Raw genomic sequence first — 27,053 nt, 5'->3', positions numbered from 1 at the left:
AGAGGTCCCGATATTGGAGCATTCTGAGACCTAGCTTGTTTGAACCAAACAAGTAATGCAGCCTCCAAATCTTTGTATTTGGTTGTTCTCATCCATTTCCTATCTGGCTCAAACATTGCAGTAAGTTGGTCTTTTTCATGTTAAAACGTTTTTTGTTTCATGTTAAAAGGAAAAAAATGTATGAAATCACATAGCATTTTGTTGGATCAAAATATTTTTTCATATTAACCAATTTTTCATGTTAAATGTTTTCCAGTGTGGTTCTAGTTCTGTTTTCTTTTTTGTTTACTCAAAGTGATTTTGTACCTTTAAAGGTTTTAAAGTAGGGATCCAGAAAAAAAATCCAGCTTCCTTTTCTAAGTTTATCTATAATATTAACTTTTAGTAAATTAACTAGCTTAGCAACTGCTTGGTCACTGGTGCCACTGCTCTTGGCTTCATACGGTAGGGTTGGAAATCTGGGACAGGAAAGCTACATTCCCAGGGCTAAAAGGGAAAAACAGTGGATAATAGCAAAAGGTTCCACGATAAATGTTTCAATTCCAGTCTTTCATGCAGACAAGATGAACCTAATGCAGAGAGAGAGAGAGAGAGAGAGAGAGAGAGAGAGAGAGAGAGAGAGAGAGAGAGAGAGAGAGAGAGAGAGAGAGAGAGAGAGAGAGAGAATGAACTGAGATCCCCTGCTTCTTTTTTAATACTCCTTTTGAACTTCATTCAAACTTTTTGCCATTTTTAAGAGAAAAACATTCAAAAATATAAAGTTAGAATAGTCTCATACTAAGAAGATAAGCAGTTCCTGCTACCTGGTAAATTGTCAACATATGCATCAGTAGTTCTAAAGCTATGTTCTCTATATTGATGAATTTGAGATGCTGGTCAAAACATCAAAGGCACATATTGTTGTGAGACCAGAGACATGGTGTCACACAGATATAAGGAATGCAGAATTGGAATTTGGAGAGTACAATGTGTACGGAAAGGATAGACAGGACAGGAAGGGAGCAGGGGTTATGCTATTAGTTAAGAAACACAAAATCTAAGGAAGTGCATCCAGTTGACATGGGTGGACAGTGCAGTGCAGTGTTGAGTCAGTTTGGTGTGACATAACCCCAGGGGTGGCTCACATCTGGTGAATATGGGCTTGGCATACCCACGGTCCTGAGCTGGATATCATCATTCTTCTCTTTCTTGGTGATTCCTTTCTATTTCTGATTTTTTTTTTTCTCTCTCTCTCTCTCTCTCACAGGGAAACTTGAGAATTTTTTTTGGCTGGTGCAGCATATGCCTCAGGATTTCTTGCACCATATGGTTAATAATAACCCATTGGTTAAGACACTGGACTACCAGCCTGATTGACCTGGGTTTGAATCCTGCCTTGGTGGAAGCGAACGTGGCTCAGTTACGCTGGGAAACTGATAAAATAATAATAAAAAAATAAATAATTGTGAAAGTTGCTCCATTGGACCTACCTTCCCCAAGGTCAGAGCAACGGTTCAGGTAGTTAGTGGTGCCACCTGGTATCTCTCATGAGGACTAAAAAATATAAAACCATTGGTTATAAGCCGAAGCTAAACAAGTCCACCTCCATAGATGGATGATGTCGCAGAGAAATATTAATTCTACTGCATCAAGTGTGGCACAGGATAAAGTCACTCACGTTCAGGCCTTAGGCAGAGGGGTTGGTTCAAAAAATTGGAGACTGTCTCCCGAGCAAGACAGTGGGGCAAGTGGCACTGTCCCCCATATGACTACCACAAGAGAAGGGCAAGACCATCCATCCCCACCAACTGGAATTGCTTCCTGCGCAACTGCGCTAGTGACCACCCAGGAAGGAAGAAAACGCCAACTCATGAAGTGGAGAATCAAAATGAATACGTACATCATGCGAGCAGTGAAATAAGACTATGAAATAACCAGGCTAGAGACCGATATGAGAATGTACAGGTCACGAATACATACAAAGTGGTTGGAACGATTCCCTGATATTTAGGTCACCGAACAGCGATTAGTGGACCAAAGAAGAGGTGACGGAGTGTTTTTAAAGTCACAGTGGGACCAACTGATAATGTTACCAACAGCTAATCTTGCAAGGTACTGAGCTTTTCATACCAATTAAGAAATATTGTTCAAGGTTTAGGACTAAATGGATGTCAGATAAACTAATGAGACATGCAGCAGAGAGGAAAAATGCATGATAAAGATATAAATTAACAGGTGGCACAGAAGCCTATGGAAGATATAAGCTAGTCTGTAATCAAGTCACAAAGGAGGTTAGGCAGGCAAAGTCAGATTACAAGAAATCTTTGGCAAAGGATGAAAAGAAAAACAGCAAAGAGTTCTTTACCTATGTAAACTCTAGAAGGAAAGGGATGAATCAGATTGGTCCACTTGATATCGACGGTTCAACTGTTGATGATCCTGCACAGGTTGCTAACAAACTGAATGAGTATTTTGCATCTACATTTACACATGAGGAGTTATTCAAGGAGGGGAATAACAGAGGTGTATTAAACTGTAATAGTGAGTTAAATGATTTTTTAATAACTGAGAGCAAAGTAGAGGAGAAATTGTTGAAGATAAACATAAAAAAAGCACCTGGGGTGAATGGGATTTCTCCAGTTATATTAAAGGCGGTGGCAAAGGAAGTAAGCAAACCCTTAGCCATAATTATGAGAAGTTCCTTGGATTCAGGGGAGATAGCCATGGACTGGAGATGTAAAAATGTGACCCCCAGTTCACAAAGGATGATCGAAGGGTGATATAAGTAATTACAAAAGTAATTAGTTTAACCTCTGTTCCGGGGAAATTAATAGAGTCACTGGTTAAAGAAGCACAGCAGGATCATCTCGACAACACTTCGGTTACAGTTCCGACTTAGCATTGGTTTGTTAAGAGGAAGTCTTGTCTGACCAGTTTGATTGGATACTATGATGTGGTCACAAAGGAACTGGATGCAAAAAATAATATTGATATCATTTACTTGAATCTTAGGAAAGCTTTTGATACTGTTGCTCATGGATCTGTACAAATTAAAATAGTATGGCATTAAGGTCAAAAGGCTGCTATGGACACTGCTCTTCGTGGACTAATGTTATTAGTGGAGTACCCCAGGATTCAGTTTTGGGTCCATTGTTGTTTTCTGTTTTTATTAATGATATTGATGAAGGTAGATCAGGTTTAATGTCTAAGTTTGCCGACAATATGAAGGATGGCAGGGTTGTTAATGACACTAATTACAGTACACTACTGCAAGAGGATGTAGAAATGTTGAGCAGATGGGCTGAGAGGTGGCAACCGAAGTTTAATATTGAAGTTTAATATGTTACTCTGTGGTTACTGCATATGGGTTGCAGTAACCACAGAGTAAAATATCAACTGTTTGGTACTACTCTCAAGGTGGTAGAGAATGAAAAGGACCTTGGGGGTAATTGTGCAGTCAGATATAAAGTTTTCTGAGCAGTGCATACAGTTTGCAAGTGTAGCTCTTGATGTCTTGTCAGTGGTATGCAGGTATTTTTCTAGCAGGGATAAGGAGGTGATTATCCCCTTCTATAAGGCCACACCTTGAGTACTCTATTCAGGTCTGGAGGCCTAATTTTAGGAAGGATGTAGAGCTGTTGTAACAAGAATCCCATCAGCATTGAGCGTGCTCAATGCTAATAGGATTCTTCCTTTTGCCCAGATTAATCACTTGTGGGGACATAAATTCAAAAGGCGCATTATAGCCAAAGTAGCTTATGCGCCATCAAACCTCCATATCAACAACAACAACATAAATTCAAATTGAGAAAAAACATTTGTAGAACAGGTTGTGTGGAAATTTGCCTTTAGCCAGCATGTGGTTGAATCCTGGAACAAACTTCCATCTGTTGTTTTAGAAGTTGACAGCTTAAATTCAAGGCAGAACTAGACAAACATTTGGAGCGAATGAGAAGGAGTTTTTTTTTTTTTTTTTTTTTTGGCTGATTCTGTATAAGCTTGCTTTCTTGCATCAGATGCCTCTACTAATGCTATATCAACACTGAGCAGTTAGTCTGTTGATAGATTCTGTTCATTGTTGATATGCAGCGCAGTCAGCCTATCAACACAGACTGACTGCTCAGTGCTTCTTAATATTTCAGTATCTAACCGGGCGACCCCGAGTGCCAAGCGATATTAGTGACCACAGCGCCTTTCCAGAGTGATTATCTAGTACGCTTAATTGTAAATACGTTTCTCCTGAGTTTCGAAAGTTCGATAACTCCTGAATATTATAATTAAATAGATATATTCAAATACTATAACCTAGAAAGGAAAGCCACCTTTCTTTAATCCCTCTTTTTATTTTTAGTTATTACTAACCCTTTTCTTCGCTTGGGTCACTAGGCGGCACCGCTCTTGCCTCCACGTGGCGGGGCTGGTAACCTGGGAGAAAAAGGCAATTTCCTGGGGCCAAAAAGAGCATATCATGAGTAAATCAAACTCAGACTTGTCTGGGCTGCCAGACGCAACCCAGATATCAAAAAAGAAAGACAGTTCCACAGCAGGAACGGCAAAGCGCCAAAAAACTGAGCCAGAGACATATCCAATTCCAACCTATCTGATCATCCATTCAACTGGTGAGAATGCAGTTGGCAAACTTTTCTCCCTTTAGAATTCAAAAGGAATTGGAAAGTAAAGTAGGATCTCCGAAATCCGTAAAAAGACTCAGATCAGGAGATATTCTCATTGAGACATCTAATACCAAACGTTCTGAGTGACTTCTGAAAACAAATTTCTTTGCAGGTCTCCCAGTAACTGTAACGCCCCACAGATCACTAAACACCTCTAAAGGAGTGATCTCAAACTGGGACTTACTAGATGTAACTGAAGAAGAAATGCTAGAAGAACTGAAAGAACAAGGAGTTATTCATGTCGAGAGAATCTCCACGAGAAAAGATGGTAATCTGATCCCTACCCGCAATCTGATCTTGACCTTTAACACACCGAATCGTCCATCATCCATTAAGGCCGGATATCTGGTATGTAATGTCAGACCATATGTCCCAAACCCGCTACGGTGTTTCCGATGCCAGAAGTATGGACATTCCCAAACAGCTTGCCGGGGAACCCCTACTTGCGCAAAGTGTGGTTCAATCGAACACGATTGCGAAAACTGTAATGCTCCTCAATCAGTATGTCCAAATTCCAAAAAAGATCATCCCGCTTATGCCAGAATATGCGAGCGCTGGAAAAGTGAGAAACTTATCCAGAAATATAAAACTGAGCATAATGTTTCTTACCAAGAAGCAAAAAGAATCATCTCACCACCAACTCATGCAGACAGACCTACGTATGCCCAAGCCACCAAAAAATTCCAATCAACCGGATCGCAAACTGAACTAACAGTATCCCCAAAACAGTCTTTCTCAAATTACGTAAAATCTTTGTACAGTGCAACTCAAACCCAAGCAGTAAATACACCAATTACCATACCACAAGAAAACGTCCAGACTCCGGATCAAGGACCCAAAGAAAAACATATCCTAACTTCTAGTCACCAACAACAAATAGACACTAAAGAAAAATCAGCAGATGACCCTGTTCTTCAAATTTTTGTTGAAGAAGACATGGACACCGAAAGGCCTTCCTTCCCAAAAAAAGATAAAAACAAAAGTGAAAAACAGAAAACTTCAGCAACCCGAAAACGCTCATAAGAGATAAATAATGAACAGAATAATACAGTGGAATTGTAGTGGATTCCGTGCCAATATCGATGACCTATACGATCTTTCTTGTAAGTACTCACCAATATGTCTCTGCCTTCAAGAGACGTATTTAAAACCCCAAAATACACCAAAACTGTCTCGTTATAACATTATTAGAAAAGACAGAACCAATCAGAATATTGCACATGGTGGTGTAGCTGTTTTAACAAACCCACATATTCCTGCCAAACAGGTCTTACTGAACTCTCCCCTTGAGGCAGTAGCAGTCCGTGTGGCAGCTGACATCCATATGATAATCTGCTCCTTATACATCCCACCAAGCTATACCTTCCAACAAAATGATCTCAACAATCTTATAGCTCAACTCCCAACACCTTTCCTCATTCTGGGAGACTTAAATGGTCATCACACTCTATGGGGTAACAACAACATCGACCAAAGAGGAAAACTAATTGAACAGTGTCTAGACTATAACAACCTCCTTCTTCTAAATGACGGTTCACCTACATACGTTCACCTTCCTTCAGGAACAAGCACTGCAATAGACTTGTCTATCTGTTCAGCAACCTTATATCCTATTCTAAAGTGGACGATAAACAACGATCCGCTACATAGCGATCATTTCCCAATAATAATTGAATTACTTAATAAGCCCTCTCATCATCCTACTAAAATTCCACATTGGCTCACTGAAAAAGCAGATTGGCAGTCCTATAAAAAATTAACTAAGCTTGATCCCGAAATAATCCAAAATTCCACAACTGATGAAGCAGTTGACTATGTCACAAAAACGATATTACATGCAGCAGAACAAACTGTCCCAAAATCCTCATCAAAATTACCGATTCATCCAAAAACCTGGTGGAGTGATGAATGCCTTGTGGCTAAAAAAGAGCAAAGCAAAGCTTGGAATTCTTTTTGCCGGAGTCCAACTACAACCAATCTCATTCAATATATGTGTGCTAGAGCAAGAGCGAGATATGTCAGATGCTGCAATAAAAAGGCAGCTTGGATCCGCTTCACTTCGACTATTAATCAAACAACGCCTACACATAAAATTTGGAAAGCAATCAGAAAAATGAGTGGCAAATATAAAACGATACCTCTACCCATCATGGAATGGAGAGGGCAGAATGTAAATGATCCTGCTGGAATTGCCAATATACTAGGTGAAACCTTTGCAAAAACATCAGCAATAGAAAGTTATACACAGACTTTCAGAAGATTAAAAACAAGTTTAGAGAAACAAAAGTTAAACTTCTCTTCAAAAGGAGATGAACAATACAACTTACCTTTTACCATTCACGAATTACACAGAGCTTTGTCAACATCTAGACGCAGTGCTGTAGGACCAGATAATATTCACTATTCCATGATTCAGAAACTTAGTACCAAATCATTACAGTTACTTCTTCATCTATTCAATAGACTCTTCCTGGAAGATAAATTCCCTAATCAATGGCATCGTGCCACAGTCCTTGCCTTCCCTAAACCAGGTAAAGACCCTACAAATCCCACTCATTATAGACCAATTGCCTTGACCAGTTGCATTTGCAAAATTCTTGAAAAGATGGTGAACCGCCGACTGATCTGGTACCTTGAAAATCTCAATCTCCTACATTCTGCACAATACGGTGTCCGACAAAACAGATCTACACTAGATATACTAGTCAGACTAGAAAATTCCATTCGAAATGCATTCCTCAGATCGGAACACCATGTGTTAGTCTGCTTTGATATCAGTAAGGCCTATGATTTCACGTGGAAGTATGGAATACTCCGTGAACTGCATCGCCATGGACTTCGGGGTCACCTCCCAATTTTCATACAGAATTTCCTATGCAAGCGTACATTCCAGGTTCAATTCAAAACCTCACTGTCCCAAGTATTTTCCCAAGAAGAAGGAGTTCCTCAAGGCTCTGTACTCAGTGCTTCACTTTTTATAATTGCAATAAACACCATTGCCGGACAAATTCCAAACACTATTGATAAAGCACTGTTTGTAGACGACCTGAGTATTTGGTGTCATGCAAAAAACATGAATACTATTGAGAGACAGTTGCAAGGGGCAATAAATAAGATCTGTTCATGGGCTCAGACTAATGGATTTCAACTTTGTCCGGAAAAAACATTTTGCATCCATTTTTGCCGCCAACGCAAACTCCATCCCAATCCAGAGCTAGAACTGAATCGCCAACCAATAGCAGTTCATCCGAGCATACGGTTCTTAGGAATCACTTTAGACCAGAAACTCACTTTTGTTAAGCATATCAAAAGACTAAGAAACTCATGTCAACAAAAACTAAATATCATCCGGGTTCTCTCTGCAACTAATTGGGGAGCTGATCGCCTTACTTTATTACGGCTATATAGAGCATTAATAAGATCAAAACTTGACTACGGAGCACCAGTCTATAGTTCAGCAAGACCTAGTGCCCTTCGCTGGCTTGACCCTATCCATCATAGTGGAATACGCGTTGCATTAGGAGCATATCGCACGTCACCAATACATAGCTTATATGCTGAAGCACACGAACCTCCTCTCTCGATCAGGCGACAACAACTGATACTATGTTATGCCTATAAAATTAGATCTATGCCAGAACACCCAAATTGGCAGATACTTTTCTCATCACAGCACACCAGGTTATACCAAAACCACCCTAATGCTAATCGTCCTTTGGGTATGAGAATAAAACGCCTCTTAGATGAACTAAATCTAACGTTAGACAATGTGGCACATAGCCTCCCATCCTCTCTTGCTCCTTGGAATATCATTCCGCCCTCATGTGATTTACATCTGCATGAATGGAATAAATCTACATTGCATAGAGAAAACTTCTTGCAGCTATACCATGCAGTAGTGAACCAGTTTCCTAGCTTTTCCATAGTACATACTGATGGATCAAAGAATGATGTCCACTTTGGAATCGCTGCAGTTTTCCCAAACATCACATTAGCTTATCAGTTATCACGTGAGTTCAGTATATTTTCCGCAGAACTAATAGCAATTCAGGTTGCACTGAATCATATCGAGTCTTCCGATATTAACAACAGCATAATTTTCACAGATTCCCTAAGTGCCCTTCAAGCACTAAAAAACACAATGAACATCACCCACCCAGTCGTGAAAAGAATAGTCAGCTCTCTGCATACCTTATCAGTACTTGGGAAAAACATACACTTCTGCTGGGTCCCAGGACATATGGCAATTCCTGGAAATGAATAGCGGACAATGCTGCCAAATTAGCTCACCTTCCACCCGAGAACAAGTGGAAAGTGCCTCATCAAGACTATCGACCAATAATCCAGGAAAAATGCATGCCAATGGCAGTTATTATGGGAAAATCAGCCAAACAATAAACTTCGAAGTATCAAGCCAAACCTTGAGCGATGGCCTTCCAGCTTCAGTTCAATCCGACACCAGGAGGTAATATTGGCTCGTCTGCGAATAGGACATGCAAATGTAACTCATGGTTATCTTTTAAGAGGAGAGATACCCCCTCAATGTCATCACTGTAATACAATGCTCACAGTGAAACACATTCTGGTTGAATGCACAAAATATACAAGAGAACGCCAGAATCTTTACACTTCAGCCACAACAAAAGATCCTACACTTACCTCACTTTTAAACAATGAAACAAATGTCTCAAGCATTTATAACTTTCTCAAGATAATTAAAGTATATCACCTCCTTTAGTTAGGAAAAAAAAAAAAAACTTTCTGGTCCCTTTTTTCCATTTTCTCTATTTGAGAAGAAATTACATGCATAGTTACCATATGCATGGCGCACTATGGCCATAGTTGCCGATGTGCCCAATAAATTCCGAAACAAACAAACAAACAATCTAACCGGGCATAATTGCTGCTCTTCGTAATTATTCTTATAAAAAGAATAACCGCTTTAGCTACATGTCACACATGCTACAAAAATAATTCCTCCGGATGAAAATCCTACTTAACAAACCAGGCTGAACAAACTGGTTTCTGGTTGAACAAACCAGAAACTCTGATTTGTAAATTCTAGTCACAGTAAAGAGCTATTTCAATTAATGGTTGGTGTATGAACTTATTTATCGTCAAGACACGAATCTACCCCAACCTCATAGGCCTTTTTCATGAATCTACATTTATTTTTAATGTATTTTCAAAAACATACTTATTTAAATTACGTTAAAACAGTTTTCGCCATTAAGTATCACAAATTAAAAAAAATCTAATTTTCATTTGCACAGTACAATTAAAAAATGTCTGATTCTAAAAGAAAACCTCACATTTGTTCAACGGCGCCTCCGTAGCCAGGTGGGAAGGAGCAGCACACGCTTCTTGATTAGACCAGGGTTTGAGCCCATCACCACCACCAAATACGGAGGATGCGGAAAGGTCAAGGAATGACTACCGCATCCCGGAGCAATATGGCCTTAGTTGCTAATGCTCCTAAAAACCAACCAAACAAACAACACATTTGTTCAGAGTATTAAAAACATTATCAGGAACATTTTCACAAAGCTGTAGACCCATACGAACCGTTTTAAAAGCGTTAATCATTTCTTTGCGAGTTGGCTTTTCTACGAGTTGTTCTGATGCATCTTCAGCGTCATCGTTAATTTCTTCATGATTATGGTCGCGTCTAACACTGTTCACCAGTATTTCATTTTCATTTGGATATTTTGCTGTAGTCAGATCTTGATCTACATAAATATAACTATCCAGTGTTATTTCATTTTCAGTGTTTTCGGACGATTCTAATAATGTCCAAAAGTTTTTCAATTGTGAAAGGGGCAGTTCATCTTGTTCATCCAGTTGTTGTTTGACTTCTGTATTCAATGCAAATCCCGCTTTCGAAAAACATTGAATAGTGTATTTGGTGACATCGTTTGTCCAAAATTTTGCCACTTCAGAAATGCAATCTCTAAGGTTAATTGTAACGTCCAAGTTTCTATTTTCTGATAACGCATTGAAAATCTTAATTATTATTCTCTTTCGATAATGAAATTTAAAATTTTTAATAATGCCTTGGTCTGTTGGCTGGAGTTTTGACGTTACGTTTGGTAGTAAAAACAACAACGTCGCACTTTTCAGTTTGGCAGAAATACTGGCAGGATGTGCTGGACAGTTGTCAGTTACCAACACAATTTTCCTTTTTTCTTTTGTTATACGCTTATCTAGTTTTAATATTCATTCTTCAAAAATATCACTTGTCATCCATGCTTTTTTATTAAAGGTGTAGTCAGCTTCAAAAGATTTTGTGCCTCTAAAACATCTTGGGTTTTTTGATATTCCGATGACTAAAAGTCTTAATTTTTCACTTCCTGTCATATTTGCTCCAACTAGCGCAGTGATTCTTTCTTTGCTTTGTTTTCTGCCAAAACATTTATCATCCTTAAAAGCAAGTGTTCTATTCGGTAAACATATAAAGAATAAACCCATTTCGTCAGCATTAAAAACATCCTTACGCTCATATTCTTCCAAAATCTTCTTTAAGGTATTGTTCCTCCAACTGTTACAGTCTTCTTCACTTACATTAACACTTTTTCCATAAATAACCTTTTCCACAATTCTGTGGCACTTCTTAAATTTATCTAGCCATCCAATGCTCGCATTAAATTCTGTATGTCCAAGGGACTGTGCAAATTTCAGAGCTTGTTGCTTAATTAATAGGCCCGATATTGGGTTATTCTTTTCATGTATCATTTTCACCCATTTTAGAACAGCTTTATCAACATCTTTGTATTACACAACTTAATTCGCTTCTTGTCTGCTCCTCTTTAAATTGCATTTAAAATTGATTCTCAATATTTTAAAATCATAGATAAACTGCTTGCAGGTATGCCATATTTCTCCGCAACATATATTTTTTTAAAATCCTGGTCAATATCATAACAATCTTTGCTTTATCATTAATACTTAATCACTTTCTCTTTGGCGTTGTTTCTGCAATTGTAAAAATTACACGACTGCAGCTCTTGCAGATACACACACCGCAAACTTCGCTGTGCTGGCCATATAGTGAATTGTTAGTACCGCCTACTCAATGACTTTCGCTTGCCAGTTCAACAGTATCAAGTGACCTTTCCTATCAATCACTTTGAAGAAATATACAACTTTGTGAATTTCTTTTATTCTGCTCTCATTCATATGTACACAAAAGAAAATTTATGATTAATGTAAGCTGTTTGTTACTTTTTAGAGAAAAAAAAAAATACAAGAGCATATAGCCTATGTGATTGATGACAAACGAAATTAAAAAAAAAAAAAAAAATTCATGAAAACCATCTACTGGGAGTCCAGTTAGATGAGAATGGACATATCGTATAACGATTGACAGGAAGGTCATGTGGTACAATTGAGGTGAGAAGCAAATGTCACTCAGTAGCTGTTATAAAAACAGACTATGGTAGCATTCTATGTATTTCTGCTGCAGCATGCTAAAGGTTTACTGCAGTGAATTTAGTTTTCCCCTGAGCCAACATCAATTTACAAATCTACCCTATTTATTGTAAAGTTTACGACCACTTTTAAGAAAACCCATTTGGTTTAATAACTATAACAAAAATGAAACAAAGACTCTCCTATGGGTGCCAGTGGCCACATGTATTCACTAAAAGGAAGATTATTTAATTCCAGATGCTAATGCATAATTTTGGAAGGAAGGAGACAGTATATTTGACCAGCTGTATAGCAGTAAATGCTTAAATCTTCAAAAATGCTTTTACTAATTTTTTTAAAAATTTGTTATAGAGAGACTAACACTTCACTCTATGGGGTTAATTTTACATGTAATTTCGTTTCAAGGTGTAATGTTTTACGAAAAAAATTCGTAATATAGAGAGACTCGTTAAATAGAAGTTCCACTGTATATATATTCTCCCACTCATTCATCTTTTTTTTCTCGCACACCATGGGGAGATGCAATTATGTGTAATGTAAATTTAAATACTAATGCATATTAATTAAGCTAATCAAGTAAGAATATAAAAGATTAAAACTAGGGTTAGTGTGTACTTAACTGTAACATTTATAGTTTGTGTTCTTCCTCCCACACACTTACACTCATTCATTCTTCTGGCTTTCATTACATTACATTACAGGATAGGAAGGGAGGAGGTGTTATGCTGTTAATTAAAAAAAACATAAAATCAAAAGAAGTGCATCCAGTTGATATAGACGAACAGTGCACTGTTGAGTCAGTTTGATGTGACATAAGCACTGCGAAAGCAAAAATAAGAGTAGGGTGTGCTATAGGCCGAATGACTCGAATGAGTACAATGAACAATTGTACAGAGAAATAGTGGGCTAGTAAATCAGAGTTTCTTATAATGGGGGATTTTAACTTCCCAGATATTGACTGGAACTTGTGGGTTGGTCACTTCCACACTAGTAAGACTTTTTTTTTTGGATTTATTGGGTGATTGTTTTCTGCAGCAGCATGTTCGAGAGGCAACCAGAGAGGTTAATACTCTTGATCTGGTTATCAGCAGTGATCATTCATGTATTAAGAATTTGCAGATGTGGGATTAACTTAAAGATATAATTACCATCAGGGTAAAGGAAAGGGTTTTTGCTTCCATAAAGGTGAGTACAGTGCTCTCAGACAGTTTTTAAATTCTGTACAGTGGGATGAACAGACGATGTTACCAACAGTAAATTCTAATTGGGAGGCATTCAAGGAATTAATCGTGGATGCTACTAAAAGTTTCATAACTATTAAGAAATATTGTTCAAGGTTTAGGCCTAAATGGTTATCAAATGGACTAATGAGACTCGTGACAGAGAAGAAAAATGCATGAGATGCATATAAATTATGAAGCAACTCAGAAGCCTATAGCAGATATAAGCTAGCCTGTAATCAGGTCACAAAGGAGGTTAGGCAGGAAAAGGCAGATTACGAGAAATCTTTGGCAAAAGATGCTAAGAAAAACAACGAGGATTTCTTTACTTATATAAACTGTAAAAGGAAGGGGGTGAATCTGATTGGTCCACTTGATATCGATGGTTTCACTGTTGATGATCCTGCTCAGATAGCAAACAAATTGAATGAGTATTTTGTAAATATTTTGTGAATGTAACTAACAGATCAGTTAGTTACATTCACACATGAGGAGTTATTAAGGTTTGAAAATGGCAGAAGGTTATCAAATTGTAGCAGGGTGCTTTGATTTTGTAATAACTGAGAGCAAAGTGGAGGAGAAATTGTTGAAGTTAAACATAATATAACTGGATATAACTATCCAGTTATATTAAATGAGGCGGCAAAGCAACTAAGCAAACTCTTAGCCATAATTATGAGAGCATCTTTGGACTCGGGGAAGGTCCCCACCCACTGGAGATGTGCAAATGTATCCGCAATGCACAAAGGGGGATCGAAGGGTGACACTAGTAATTACAGACCAGTTAGTTTAACTTCTGTTCTGGGTAAAATAATGCAGTCACTGGCTAAAGATACATTGCAGGATCATCTAGACAAGACTGCAGCAATAATTCAGACACAGCATGGATTTGTTAAGGGAAAGTCTTGTCTGACAAACTTGGTAGGATATTATGATGTGGTTACAAAGGAACTGGATGCAAAAAATAATTTTGATATCATATATTTGGATTTCAGTAAAGCTTTTGACACTGTTGCGCATGGAAGACTATTGTACAAATTGGAGCAGAATGGTATTAAGGCTAAGTTGCTACAATGGATAAAAGGATGGTTGAGTGGGAGAAGACAGAGGGTGGTAATTAATGGGTGCTGCTCTTCGTGGTCTAATGTTATTAGTGGAGTCCCACAGGGTTCGGTGTTGGGTCCTCTGTCGTTTTTTATATTTGTCAATGATATTGATGAAGGTATATCAGGCTTAGTGTCGAAGTTTGCAGATGGTACAAAGGTTGGCAGGGTTGTTAATGACAGTAATGACAGTTAGCTACTGCAACAGGATCTAGATAATTTGGGCAGATGGGCTAAGAAGTGGCAACTGAAGTTTAACCTTGACAAATGCAAAGTAAGTATGGGTAGAAGTAACCCCAGATAAATGTACCAACTATGTGGTACTACAGTTAAGGTGGTAGAAAATGAAAAAGACCTGGGAGTAGTTGTGCAGGCAGATATGAAGTTTTCTGAGCAATGTAGATAGGCTGCCAGGGCAGGTCATGGGGTTTTTGTCAATGATATATAGGCATTTTGCTAGCAGGGAAAAGGAGGTGATTGTCCCTCTGCATAAGGCAATGGTTAGGCCATGCCTTGAGTACTGTATACAGGTCTGGAGGCCTCATTTTAGGAAGGATGTAGATTTGCTTGAGCGTGTACAGAGAAGGGCAACAAGATTGGTGAGGGGAATGAAGGGATCCTCTTACCAAGAGAGGCTTAAGTTCTGCAAATTGCAGTGGCTGGAGACTAGGCACCTGTGCGGTGATCTGATTGAGTTGTATAAGGCCTTGAATGTGTTTTGCACGCTGAATTCTGATGGGATCCTTCCACTTGTTCAGATTACGAACCTAAGGGGGCATAAATTCAAATTAAGAAAAGATAGATGTAGAATAGATGTGCGGAAATTTGCCTTTAGCCAGCGGGTGGTTAATTGCTGGAACGAACTTCCATCTGTAATTGTGGAAGTTGATATGTTAAATAAATTTAAGGAGGAACTGGACAGGCATTTGGAGGGAATGGTGTGATTTTTTTTTTTGGCTGATGGTGCATAAGCTCATACACTTGCTTTCTTGCATCCCATGCCACTACTACTACTACAACAACAATTTTTTTGCAAGCCAGGGGAGAATCCATTGATTGTGTTAGTAATGTTTGTTAGTATATATAAAGTAATATAAGTTATTTTTCATTTTGTATTCTTTCGGCCAATTACATTTGCCCTTCCACTCATTCACCATAACACTGATTCACTCTCTCTTTTTCCCTCATGCTACGTCACTCTTTGTTTCACCAAAACTGACATTATTCCCTTTTTCCATAATTTCTAATTCACTCTTTCACTCAGTGCCCAGCCTGTTGATTCTGTATTTCATTCTTATTCATTCTACATTTCATCCCCTTAAATATCAGTAAGCAACAGATTTCCTTACTAGCTTACTGATATTTTTCAGCTACACATGGTTCCTACACATGGCAGGGTAGTCCTGGGGGTACCGAGGTCAATCCGTTTTTGTCGTCAGGTTTCTGTCAGGGTGCAGAATACTGCTATCCTAACAGTTTTTAAGTGTCTGAGCATGGTGAGAGACATTGGCAATTTTAACTATTGATTATTAACTCCCCCCCCCCCCCAACTGATGCAGAGTTAGGGAAAATCCCCGGAGCTACTTTACAATTAGCACTATACACTATAGTGCTAATTGTAATCAGTGGTATGGCACCAGCCCAAATAACAATTCACTTAATTTTCCCTGTATTGAGCTTATATGCAGATGCTCTGATGCTTATATGCAGATGCCCTAATGCTTATATGCAGATGATAATGGAGATTGGAGTGGCTTTTGCAACACAGTGTTTCTTTGTCATCAATATATATGGATTTGAAGATTGCCTAGGGAGTGCTTTCTGTCACTGTATATCATCTTAATCATGAAGTTTGTTGGAGCTGTTTCAGCTAGCCGGTCTTGATCAGTTGGTCGTAGTTTTTGAATCATGAAGTCCATGATCTACTTAGATATTTTGCCCAGTTAACTTCTTATTAACACTGCCAGAAATAGGCATTATCGGTATCAGCTGCATGTAATCGTACAGGGCTAGTTCGTTGACATTGAGGTCAAAAGGTTGGACCGACTGGCTCAGAGAACATATATGAACCTTATAAAACACTTGTCAGATGACCTGAGTGCTGGATTAGGTTGCAGCCAAAATGGTCTTTGTCCAGACTATCTCTGTCAGCTGCTGTGTAGGAGGAATTATGCCGAATTCTGGCTGATAGCTATTGGAGGTTTGTAGAAAATATGCCCAGGAGTACTGAGGTTGTTATGCAGGCCAAAAAAGGGGTTTTTGGATTAAAAGCTGTTTGTGAGCTAGCTGTCTCCAAATACTTTAGGTCATATATGACATATGTTATTTTTTTATAGCTTAGACAACACTTGAATGGTTCTGTATAGTAGTTTTGGAAATCTGTTGATATAGAGTTGTATTTGAATTAATTGTTACTGTTGTTTTACAGTGCCAGACATATGAGGCATTGATTCTGTCTACAGAATGCTCTGTATGTGTTTATGGGGTAATCAAAGAAGTTCCAAATGGAAAAATGGTATGTAACTTTCCGCTGTCCACTTTTATTTGTTTGTGTTTTAAATATTATCATATTTCAGTACATCGTCATGACATTTATTTTCAGTTTTGCAGAGAGAGAGAGAGAGAGAGAGAGAGAGAGAGAGAGAGAGAGAGAGAGAGAGAGAGAGAGAGAGAGAGAGAGAGAGAGAGAGAGAGAGGGAGTTAAAACAAAAATATTATTTGAAGAACATAATAATATATCATTCAGAGCAACATTTGAATGTATTTCACTATTATACAAGGTTGTATTCAAAAGGCAACATAGCAATACAGGTTCACTCAGAACTGCATATAGGGAGCAGATCTTGTAGTAGGGTTTTTGGAGCATTAGTGACTAAGGCCATATTGCTCTGTATATAGGGTTAGAATTAGTGTCCCTATGTAGAGGGCTCTGGAGTGAGTTCTAAGGCTCATACTGAAGAGAAATTTGGACAACAGGTACAAAAAGAATGCACTCGCCATTTATTGGGAAAAAAATTAGTTACAAATTTTGTCACTGTATGCGGCATAACTATCTTAGTTACGATTATGCAAATAACTTACGTTATTTGCATAATTGTAAGTTATTGCCATAGCACCACTACTAAGCTCTACTGTACTGTATAAAAACAAAGGTCTTCAAAATCATACAGTAGATGTTTGCCTGCACTACAGCAGCAATGCCAACAACATTGTAGGAAAAGGTGCTGTTAGTGAAGCTGTACTATCAGAACAGCAACAATGCAGCTGCGGCTGTCAGAGAATTCCGGCATCAGAAGCGCAGAAGGCGTGGACCTATGACTGTTGTGCTGTAAGCAAAATGATTTCGAAATTTGAAGCGACAGGACATCTTGGTGTTCAACCAGTTAGATGTTGAAAACGAGTGGACTTCTTGTGTTGAAGATGTGGCTATGGCTGTTGTGGATTTATCAAGTCAATCTCCATGTGGTAGCGCAAGTGTGCCAGCTGTTTCTCGTGAAGTGGGCATGCCATATTCCACTGTAAGACTAGTAATGCATCAGGTGTTGCGTACTATCCTTACAAGATGCACATGCTACAGCAACTAAAGCATGGTGATGCAGATATTCATTTCACATATGCACTTCAGTTTCTGGCGTGAATGACAGTGGATATCACTTGGCCATGGAACATCCTTTGGAGTGATGAAGCCCGCTTCTGCTTAAATGGACAAGTGAATACGCACAACTGTGCATTTGGGCAACAGAAAACCCTCGAGTAATCCAAGAAGTCCCGTTGCATTCTCCAAAAGTGACAGTGTGGTGTGAATTTATGGCCACATTCATGATTGAGGCATATTTTTTTTTGAACAGGTAACATTGACTGGATCCCGATATTATGAAATGTTGGCAAATTTCGTAATACCAGAGCTGCAACAACGTGGGTGCCTTCAGGATTCATGCAAGATGGTGTGCCACCCCACATCCACTGTTGTGTCCAAAGATTGCTAGGGCAATACTTTACAGATGAACAGGTCATCAGCCGTTGTTTCCAGACATCTTGCCAACCTGATCACCAGAGCTCACCCCTTGCAACTTCTGGTTGTAGGGTTTTTTGAAGAACCAGGTGTATTGGGAAGGATGTCAAACTCTGGCAGATCTGAATTAGACATGTGCTGGTTATTCCAGTTGACATGCTACATTCTGGTGTAGAAAATGCTGTTCTTGAAACTGTTGTTGACCAAAATGGAGCACATGTTTAACAATTGTAGCACTGTTCAAGTGATTTGTATTGCCACAGCACCATATAGTGACAAATTATGTAACAATTTCCCCCCCCCCCCCGAATAAATGGCGAGGGCATTCTTTATTTACCTGTTGACCAAATTTCTCTTAAGTACGAGCCTTAGAACTTGCTCCAGAGCCCTCTACATAGGGATACTTTAATTTTAACAACCCTGTATATTGTCTGTAAATTGAGTGTGTTCTGTGGTCAATTTTCTGTTTGCTGGACGGAAAACCAGTTTCCAGGGGAAAAAATTATGCTACCCTTGCCTGTGACCGACTAACTCAGTCACATTGTGAAAAAAGGCCCATAAAAATTCTTTACATCATCGAGTGGACTCAAAATCGGGTCTTTTCTACACATTGTGGGGCAAGACTTGCCTTTCTACCAAGTGTATTACTCACCACAAGCCCAGTGTACAGAGCAAACAAGAGTCCATATGGTGCACTTCGTTCCAGCAGAGCAACCAAGAGTCCATATGGTGCACTTCATTCTAGTCTGTATATGTTTATGTGCATGGTGAAGGTTATCAGGATAACCTCATTCTCATTTGTAATGGAAGGCTATCTGTTGCATTGCTGCTCATATTTGAGAGAATCATTGACTGAAAGTTCAACAAATTGTAAAAGAGTAACTTTAGCTAGTTGGAGACTCAGTTGAAACAACTGACTCGATAAAAGTCAAAAGCCCAAAAATTATTTAAGAAATATTTTCTTACCATAAATTTCACCAGGCATCACTTTGTAAGGCCTGGTGAAATTTATGATTCAACTATATGGCCTTCTCCCCACTGTCTGATTAATGGAGCTGATGCTTGGATCCTAAAGTTGATGTATTTGAAGTTCAGCTTTGCTTTGTAGCCTCCACTGGTGAAATATTCAGCAACCTTCAAATATATCTCCAAACATTGGTTACTCATATATACCATTTAAAATATCATATTCACCTAATTAGTGAGGATGATAATTTAGCTGCATTTGCCTTGGTGCATTGAAGAATATTTTTCAAAAATTCTCCAATGCCACTGAGTGCTTGCCCTATTTTGTGTTTTTCTTTTTTCAGAATAGGATTATAATTTTTGAATTGAAATTGACACATGGAACAGTGATGTGATTTATAGACATGAGGTTTGAAATTTGATTTGTAGCAGTGAGAATTTTGGTATGCTTCTGTGTTTTTTTTTTTTTTTTTTTTTTTTATTCTCTATTGAACTATTTTATTTCGGTAATAAATGGTGTGTGTGTGTGGGGACAGACAAATGTATATGATTAATGTATTGGGTAGGGGTGCTGACCTGTCAAGTGTAATTACAATGGAATAAATTGAGAATGCCTGTAAAGTAAAATCAGATTACCTGAAATTAAATGAAATTAAGATTAACGTAAAAATAATAAAATAGTAATTAATGCTGTAGGTCCTAAGATTTTAACTACGTCTTCACAGGGTCGGCAGCCAAAACCGAAGGAACCACAGCAATAAGCAAGGTTTCTGTTATGGTGTATATGTACGAAACGTATACATCATAGCCAACCTGACAGAGACCAAAAAGGAAGGAATAAAAATAATATAATTCAAAAATAAATAAATTAAAGTAAAATGCAGAATTATGCTAAAATGATACCGATTAAATCTCCGATACAGCCCGCTCTTTCACTACACTCAGCTAATTTCACCGACTCCTGTCTGATCCTACAGTCATTTTTCATAACCTGACTGTTCTTTCGTCTTAAGATTACTCATTATATTACCTTATTTAAATTTCAAACTGGGCAATTTTCCTCCATTTAAACTTTTAATTCAAACTCTCATTCAATTTTCCTTTACAGGATCTAATTGGTATCTTTTAGCATAATTCTGCATTTTACTCTTATTAATTTATTTTTGAATTATATTCTTCTTTTCATTCCTTCCTTTGCTCTCTGTCGGTTGGCTATGATGTATACGTTTCATACGTAAACATCATAACAGAGACCTTGCTGATTGCTGTGGTTCCTTCGGTTTTGGCTGCCAACCCCATGAAGACAGTTAAAATCTTAGGACCTACAGCATTAAGCACTATTTTATTATTTTTACGTTACTTTTAGGTTAATCTTAATTTCATTTAATTTCAGGTAATCTGATTTTATTTAATTTCAGGATACCTGCTTTTACTTTGCAGGCATTCTCAATTTATTCAATTGTAATTATGCTTGACAGGTCAGCACCCCTATGCAATACACTAATCATATACATTTGTCTATACAGGTGACCCCCGCTTAACGCTGATCATTCGTTCCGGAAAAACAGAGCCCTAAGTGAATCCGCGCTAAGCGAGCGCCGCTTTCCCATAAGGTAACATATGTATTTATGAGCTGCGGTCGGTGCCATAGGATATTTCCTAATGAATAATAAACAGTAATGAAAAGATGCACAAATGTCGGTCAAAATATTTAATATTCAAATATTTGCACATATAAAATATTCTGCATTGCATACGTATAATTATGTGGTAACTACTTGCGTATCAAAAGTAAATTTAAAATTCCAATTAAAATAATGAATTTAATTTAATTGATGAATTTAATCATGACAAATGTGTGGATTTTGAGTTGAACTTTGGCCCTCTTCCAAATAAACTAAAAGGGGTATTAATTTTAAATCCCCCGCAGCGTTACAACCAACAATAAAGTCAACCGATCCTTCGCCGCTTTGAAACCTGGCATGTTTTTTTCTTCTTTCAATATGAAACTTCTTTTAGGCATTCGTTTCCACAAAAGTCCTGCTTCAGCTATGTTAAAAACTAGTTGAGAAGTATAACACATAATACCCCTCTTCAACAATTTCAACAAGTTCTTTTTTGAAAGTTTCGGCTCCTTGATCTGCACTTGCGGCTTCTCCCTGGATTTTAAATCTATTCAACCAGCCCTTACTAGTTTTAAATGGTTCCACATTTTTTTTTTTTTTTTTTTTAGGCGAGTTTTCTGCAGATCATCATATTGGCTAATCTCTTTCTCTCTCTCTCTCTTTTTTTAATATTTAACTTAACTGAATTCTGCATTGGAATATTATCTTCAATAAAATTAAAGTCTTTCCATTTCAATCCTAATAGCCGGCCTAGTCCTAGTTGCTTGCAGTGGAACAGCTATCTTTCCCGCTGCAAAAATTAATTCTTTATTTTTTTATAATTGTTCTTACAGTTAAAGTTGCAAGCCCTAAATTATGGCACACATCCGTTTGTCGTTGACCGGAATCGATTCGCTTCAAAACGTCTAATTTGATTTTCAAATTCAGTCTTTTTCTTACATTTATAGTCTTCGTACTGCGCCCAGACATTGTTGCTTTTTCATTCCTATCAGTCATTATTAGCTCTTTGAAAATATAACTGCGTTGGTTGAATTAATTACGATACAATGTTCAAGTAAACTTTCCGTTACGCACGATGTCTAATACTCTACTGAGTGAGGACTAGACTTCGGATAAATGCATATAACCCAAATATTACAAGCAATATACTTGATCATTTTTTAAAATGTTGATCTCGGAACTACGTAACAAGTCACTGTACTGAAACTAAATTAGCGTGCGAGAAAATTTCACTGAGCGTGGGAAAATTTCTCAAGTCGGCGTGGGAAACGTTTTAATGCTGTTTTGCTATTCATTTTCAAGCTATCGACTCCATCAAATGAAACGATTTCGTTAAATATGTCAAAAATGTAATCTGTAAAAGAGCGTTATAGTGATCTGTGACAGCGTTATAGTCAGATACGGGTTATAATATAAGAACAGCGTTATAGCGAATCAGCGTAAAGTGAACTGCGTTATAACGGGGGCCTGCTGTATTTCATTATGGTTGCTGGGTATTTCTGCTACAACTAATAGTTAGATTCATAATCCAGTTTAATAAATTAATATTTTTTGGTTCTTTTTTAAAAGTTCAGTTTTGTCACTATATCCTATTATTTTTATTTATAGTGTGTGTGTGTGTGTGCGTGCGTGTGTGGGTGCATGCGTGCTTGCGTACACATAGGTAAAGAGGCCTGTGCAGGATTCTGTGCATAATAGATTATACATATATCAGCTCTAAAACGGTGTTCGCAGGGAAGTCGCTAGTTAGTACACCAGACTGATCCTATTGGTAACTCTGTAGGAGACTTCCGGATCAGCTAGTGTATAATCTTGCTACCTTTACTCTGCCAGATAGTGACTGGATGGAGTCCAACTAGTGTGTATGCAGGGGGAGGCATTGTCGAGGCCAGGCTATGTCAAGGATATGAGTATATTCTTACCATGTGTATGCCATATCCAAAATTTCATTACTTCATACACCATGAATTGTCAAACTAATAAAGTAGCTTATCTGCAAAAATGATCTAAACCTCCCAAACACTTCCTAGTTCATTTCACAAATATATGTGGTCTCAATTTTAATCTCAACGATGTCCATTTCCACTTGCCAATCCCCATGTACTTTTTCTAACAGAATCTCAGTTCTTGGTTGATTCAACTACTGCTCTCTCAGTTGCCCAAATTATTTTCTGTATGCTTCCTTTCACCTCAAAGGTGGTACTTGAGCATATGTCCATCCCGACATTCTCTGTCAGAGACTTGGTAATTTGGAATCTCCTCTTTTCGATCTTCTCTGGCTTAAAATCTCTCTACCTCATTGTGTCAAATTCATCTGTTGTCTCTACCGTTCTCCCAACTCCACTAATCACTTAGAGTGCTTTGATTTCCTCTCTTTGCAACTTGACTTTCTCCAGTATAACTTTCCTAACAGTGAGGTAATTTTCCTTGGTGATTTTAATGTTCACAACTCCAGCTGGCTTCCATTTTCTAGTCAAACCGATCCAGCTGGTCGAGATGCTCAGGCTTTTGCAATTACTAATGACCTTGCACAGATCGAGAGGTCCTTTAGGCACCTCAGATCACAACTTAGTGATTGTCTCATCTCCAATGGAGCCTTTATCTCATGGCTTTTCCCAACCTCGTATTGATTGGCATTACAAGAATGCAAAATATGATGACCTGTGAGATTTCTTGTCTTCTTTTCCTCGGTCGGATTACTGTTTCAAAACTTCTGATGTCACCGTTTACTCAGATCGTGAAATTATTCTTGCAGGAATGGAATCCTTTAACGTCGTCCTTTATCTAAACCTTGGTTTTCCAATAAATGTGCTAAGGCTGTTCAAGATTAAGAACGTTACATATCGTATTTGGCTTGTTTCTAATTGTTCGGTTTTATTTTCTGCACAAATTTTTATTTTTATTTTAGGTTTTATTTTCTCCTACACCAAAGCTCGCAACAATTGTAAAACAGTTATTAATCAGTCCAAACTAGATTTTGAACAGGCGAAGAGTAGAAAACTTGCTTCTTGCCCTAATGGTAGCCGAGCATTCTGGTCTCTTGCCAAAGCTATTGGTCTCAGTGTTTGCCCATCTGTGAAATCTTGATGCTAAGAAAGCTCCAGGACCTGATGGTATTTCTCCACTTGTTCTCAAAACCTGTGCTCCTGAATTTACATGTGTTCTTTGCCACCTTTTTTCACTTTCTTATTTCAAAGGTGTTTTTCCTTCTGCTTGGAAATTTTCTCATATCCAGCCAGTTCCTAAAAAGGGTGAAAAATACCTCCCATCCAATTATTGCCCCATTGCAATTACTTCTATTCTTTCTAAAGTAATGGAGAAATCAATTAACTGCCAACTCTTAATCTACTTCGAAACCTGTCTGATCAATTATCTCCGTTATGGATTCCGTCAGTTTTGATCTACCGATGATATTCTCGCTTATGTTACCCATTTATGAACAAATTCAATGGAAAGGTTTGGTGAAATACAAACAGTTGCTCTTGACATCTCAAATGCTTTCGATTGCCTTTGGCACAAAGGTCTTCTAAACAAGCTTCCATCTTCTGGTTTGCCAACTGTTTTTTGCAATTGGTTATCCAGTTTTCTCTCTGATTGCTCACTGAGGGTGATGGTAGATGGCTCTCTGTCTTCTAACTTCTTCACTAATGCTGGTGTCCCCCAAGATTCAGTTCTTTCCCCTACTCTTTTTCTCTTGTATATTAATGACCTTCTTCCATTGACTGGAAATCCTATCCATAGTTTTGCGGATGATAGCACGTTGCATTCCACTTTCCATTTTGAGAAACCTTGCGCTGCTCAATCAGCGTCAACTTCTCGAATATCCGCTACCAATTCCTTAAATGCTGATCTCCAGCTAATTCTCCAGTGGGGGCAAAGACAACTTATTTGATTTCAATCCTTCTAAAACTTGGTCTTGTCTTGTATATCGCAAAAAGGATTCTTCTGCTCCTATTCTTATCTTTGGTGACACTGCAATTTCTAGGCAAGTTGATATATCTTGTTTGGAGATTACCCTGACTTCTAATCGCTCTCTCTTGGCACAAGCACATTACAAATATTGCTTCCTCTACATCTAAAAACTTGGGTTTCTTTTTCGCTCTTGACTTTACTTTTCTTCCAAACAGCTGTTCACTCTGTACAAATTGCAAATCCGCCCTACCATGGAATATTGTTCCCACATCTGGGGCGGTGCCCCCAAAACCTCTCTCTCAGGCTTCGAGATTCCAGTCAGAAGATGGCAGTTAGGTTAATTAATGACTCATCTCTTACAGAGTTTCTCCACTCACTGTCTCATAGACGTACTGTTTCTGGTACATGCCTTTTCTACATATACTTCCATGGGTGCTGTTCTTCCGAATTGGCTTCTATAATTCCCGCTCTCTCTTTCAAAACAATCCGAAAACATTCCTCCGCCAGCCAACATCCCTTTATTGTTCAACTTCAAACTCACAGAACCAACTTTTTATCTTCCTTGTTTATTCATTCAACTGCCGTTTTCTGGAACAACCTCCCTTCATATGTATTTCCTGAAAATTAGTCTACAGAAGTTCAAGTCTAATGTCAACAAATATCTTCTTTTATCTTCGGAACCTCCAACCCAAGCACAGTACTACTATACGTTCTAATACCTCTTGTGTTTGGGGTTATCATATAAAAAAAAAAAAAAATGTAAGAATAGATAAATCGGATTAAGTTTGCATAGCTGGAGTTGAAAATTACACAGTGCCAACTTAAAATTACATTTAACACACACACACACACACAGTACTGTCATGTTACTGCATGCAGCCATAAAATAAAAAGACACAGGAACTCAAAACTCTGAGTTTATTCTTGAACACCAAACAAATGAAGCAACACAACACTCATTGAAAATGCTCCCCCCCTTGTTTTTTTACACAAGACCTCAAACGTTCTGTCCATTCATCAATACAAGTATAGAGGACAGAAGACAGAGGACCACGAGGCCAATAATAGTCAGGAATCACTGCATTTCGAATGCTAAACAAATCCATGCAATGACGGAATGATACTAAGATCAAACCGGCGATGTAATAGATTTGCATAGCGGTGGTTCTTGTGCAGCAAAAAATAATAAAACAGAAAGCCTAGTATTCGCATGACAAAACAATAGTTGAACTGAAAATATATTAGCGTTCGAAATGCAGTGATTCCCTGACTATTATTGGCCTCGTGGTCTTCTGTCGAGATGGCATAATGGTCAGTCTATTTTTTTTTTATTTTATTAATTTTCAGTTTATTTGGTCATGTAATGTTGTTAGTTTACGTTTCCACCTTAGTGAGATTTCACATAATTCGGAAACGGGTGCCATTGAGGGGGGTGCCGCTAAATTTCTCTTAATTGGCTTAATTTCTAAATTATTTTACTAACGTTGCTTCAACACTACCCTTTTCTTCTTTAACACCCCCCCCCCCATATTTTTCTGTTATTGTTATTTTATTTGGTTCAGTCATTTTCACTCTACTGGTTTGCAATGTTACTGGCAATATCCTACTTTAATTTAGCTTATTATACGTGTAGTGGATTGTGCAGCACAATCCACAACATGTAGTGGAATGTGCTTTTCTGATGCCACTGATGTTAGCTTTTCTTATTGTTTTTCTTATTTATTTTAATATATAATTTTAATATATAATTTATTTCTCTATTTAATTTTTGGATTAATTTGATTAATTTTATATATATAAAATTTTTACCTCCATCAATGCATACTTTATCTAATATATCTGTTCATACATACGTATATATGTATGAATAGATATATTAGATAAAGTATGCATAGATGGAGGTGAAAATTACACAAGGTGCCAGTGACTAGAAGGGTAAGAATAGTAGATTATCAGTGATGAGAAGGGTAAGGATTGTAAAAAAAAAAAAGTATGTAAAAGGTGAAAGAAAGTTAATATCCTAAAAATTAAGATGAATTAAGAAAATTATGGGCTGAATTACAAAGCCAATAGGAGGTGAGTGAACTGTAAAGTAAAATTATTAATAATAAGGTAAAATACAATACAAATAAAAT

The 27,053-nt window shown here is 37.9% G+C and overlaps 1 protein-coding gene across 1 annotated transcript in view; it reads left to right on the top strand.

Annotated features, from left to right (window-relative positions):
* Positions 1-27,053, top strand: part of AsnRS (asparagine--tRNA ligase) — a 384,567-nt gene that overhangs the window by 93,726 nt on the left and 263,788 nt on the right. Inside the window, exon 7 of the mRNA XM_090368498.1 lies at positions 16,832-16,918. Within this exon, the coding sequence (XP_090224624.1) occupies positions 16,832-16,918 (87 nt within the window). The remainder of the gene's footprint in view (positions 1-16,831; positions 16,919-27,053) is intronic.

This window comes from Mastigoproctus giganteus, chromosome 2, assembly GCF_048544385.1.
Source record: "Mastigoproctus giganteus isolate SK-2022 chromosome 2, ASM4854438v1, whole genome shotgun sequence".
Taxonomy (NCBI): Eukaryota; Metazoa; Arthropoda; class Arachnida; order Uropygi; family Thelyphonidae; genus Mastigoproctus; species Mastigoproctus giganteus.
This window is presented reverse-complemented; position numbering and strand designations above follow the sequence as displayed.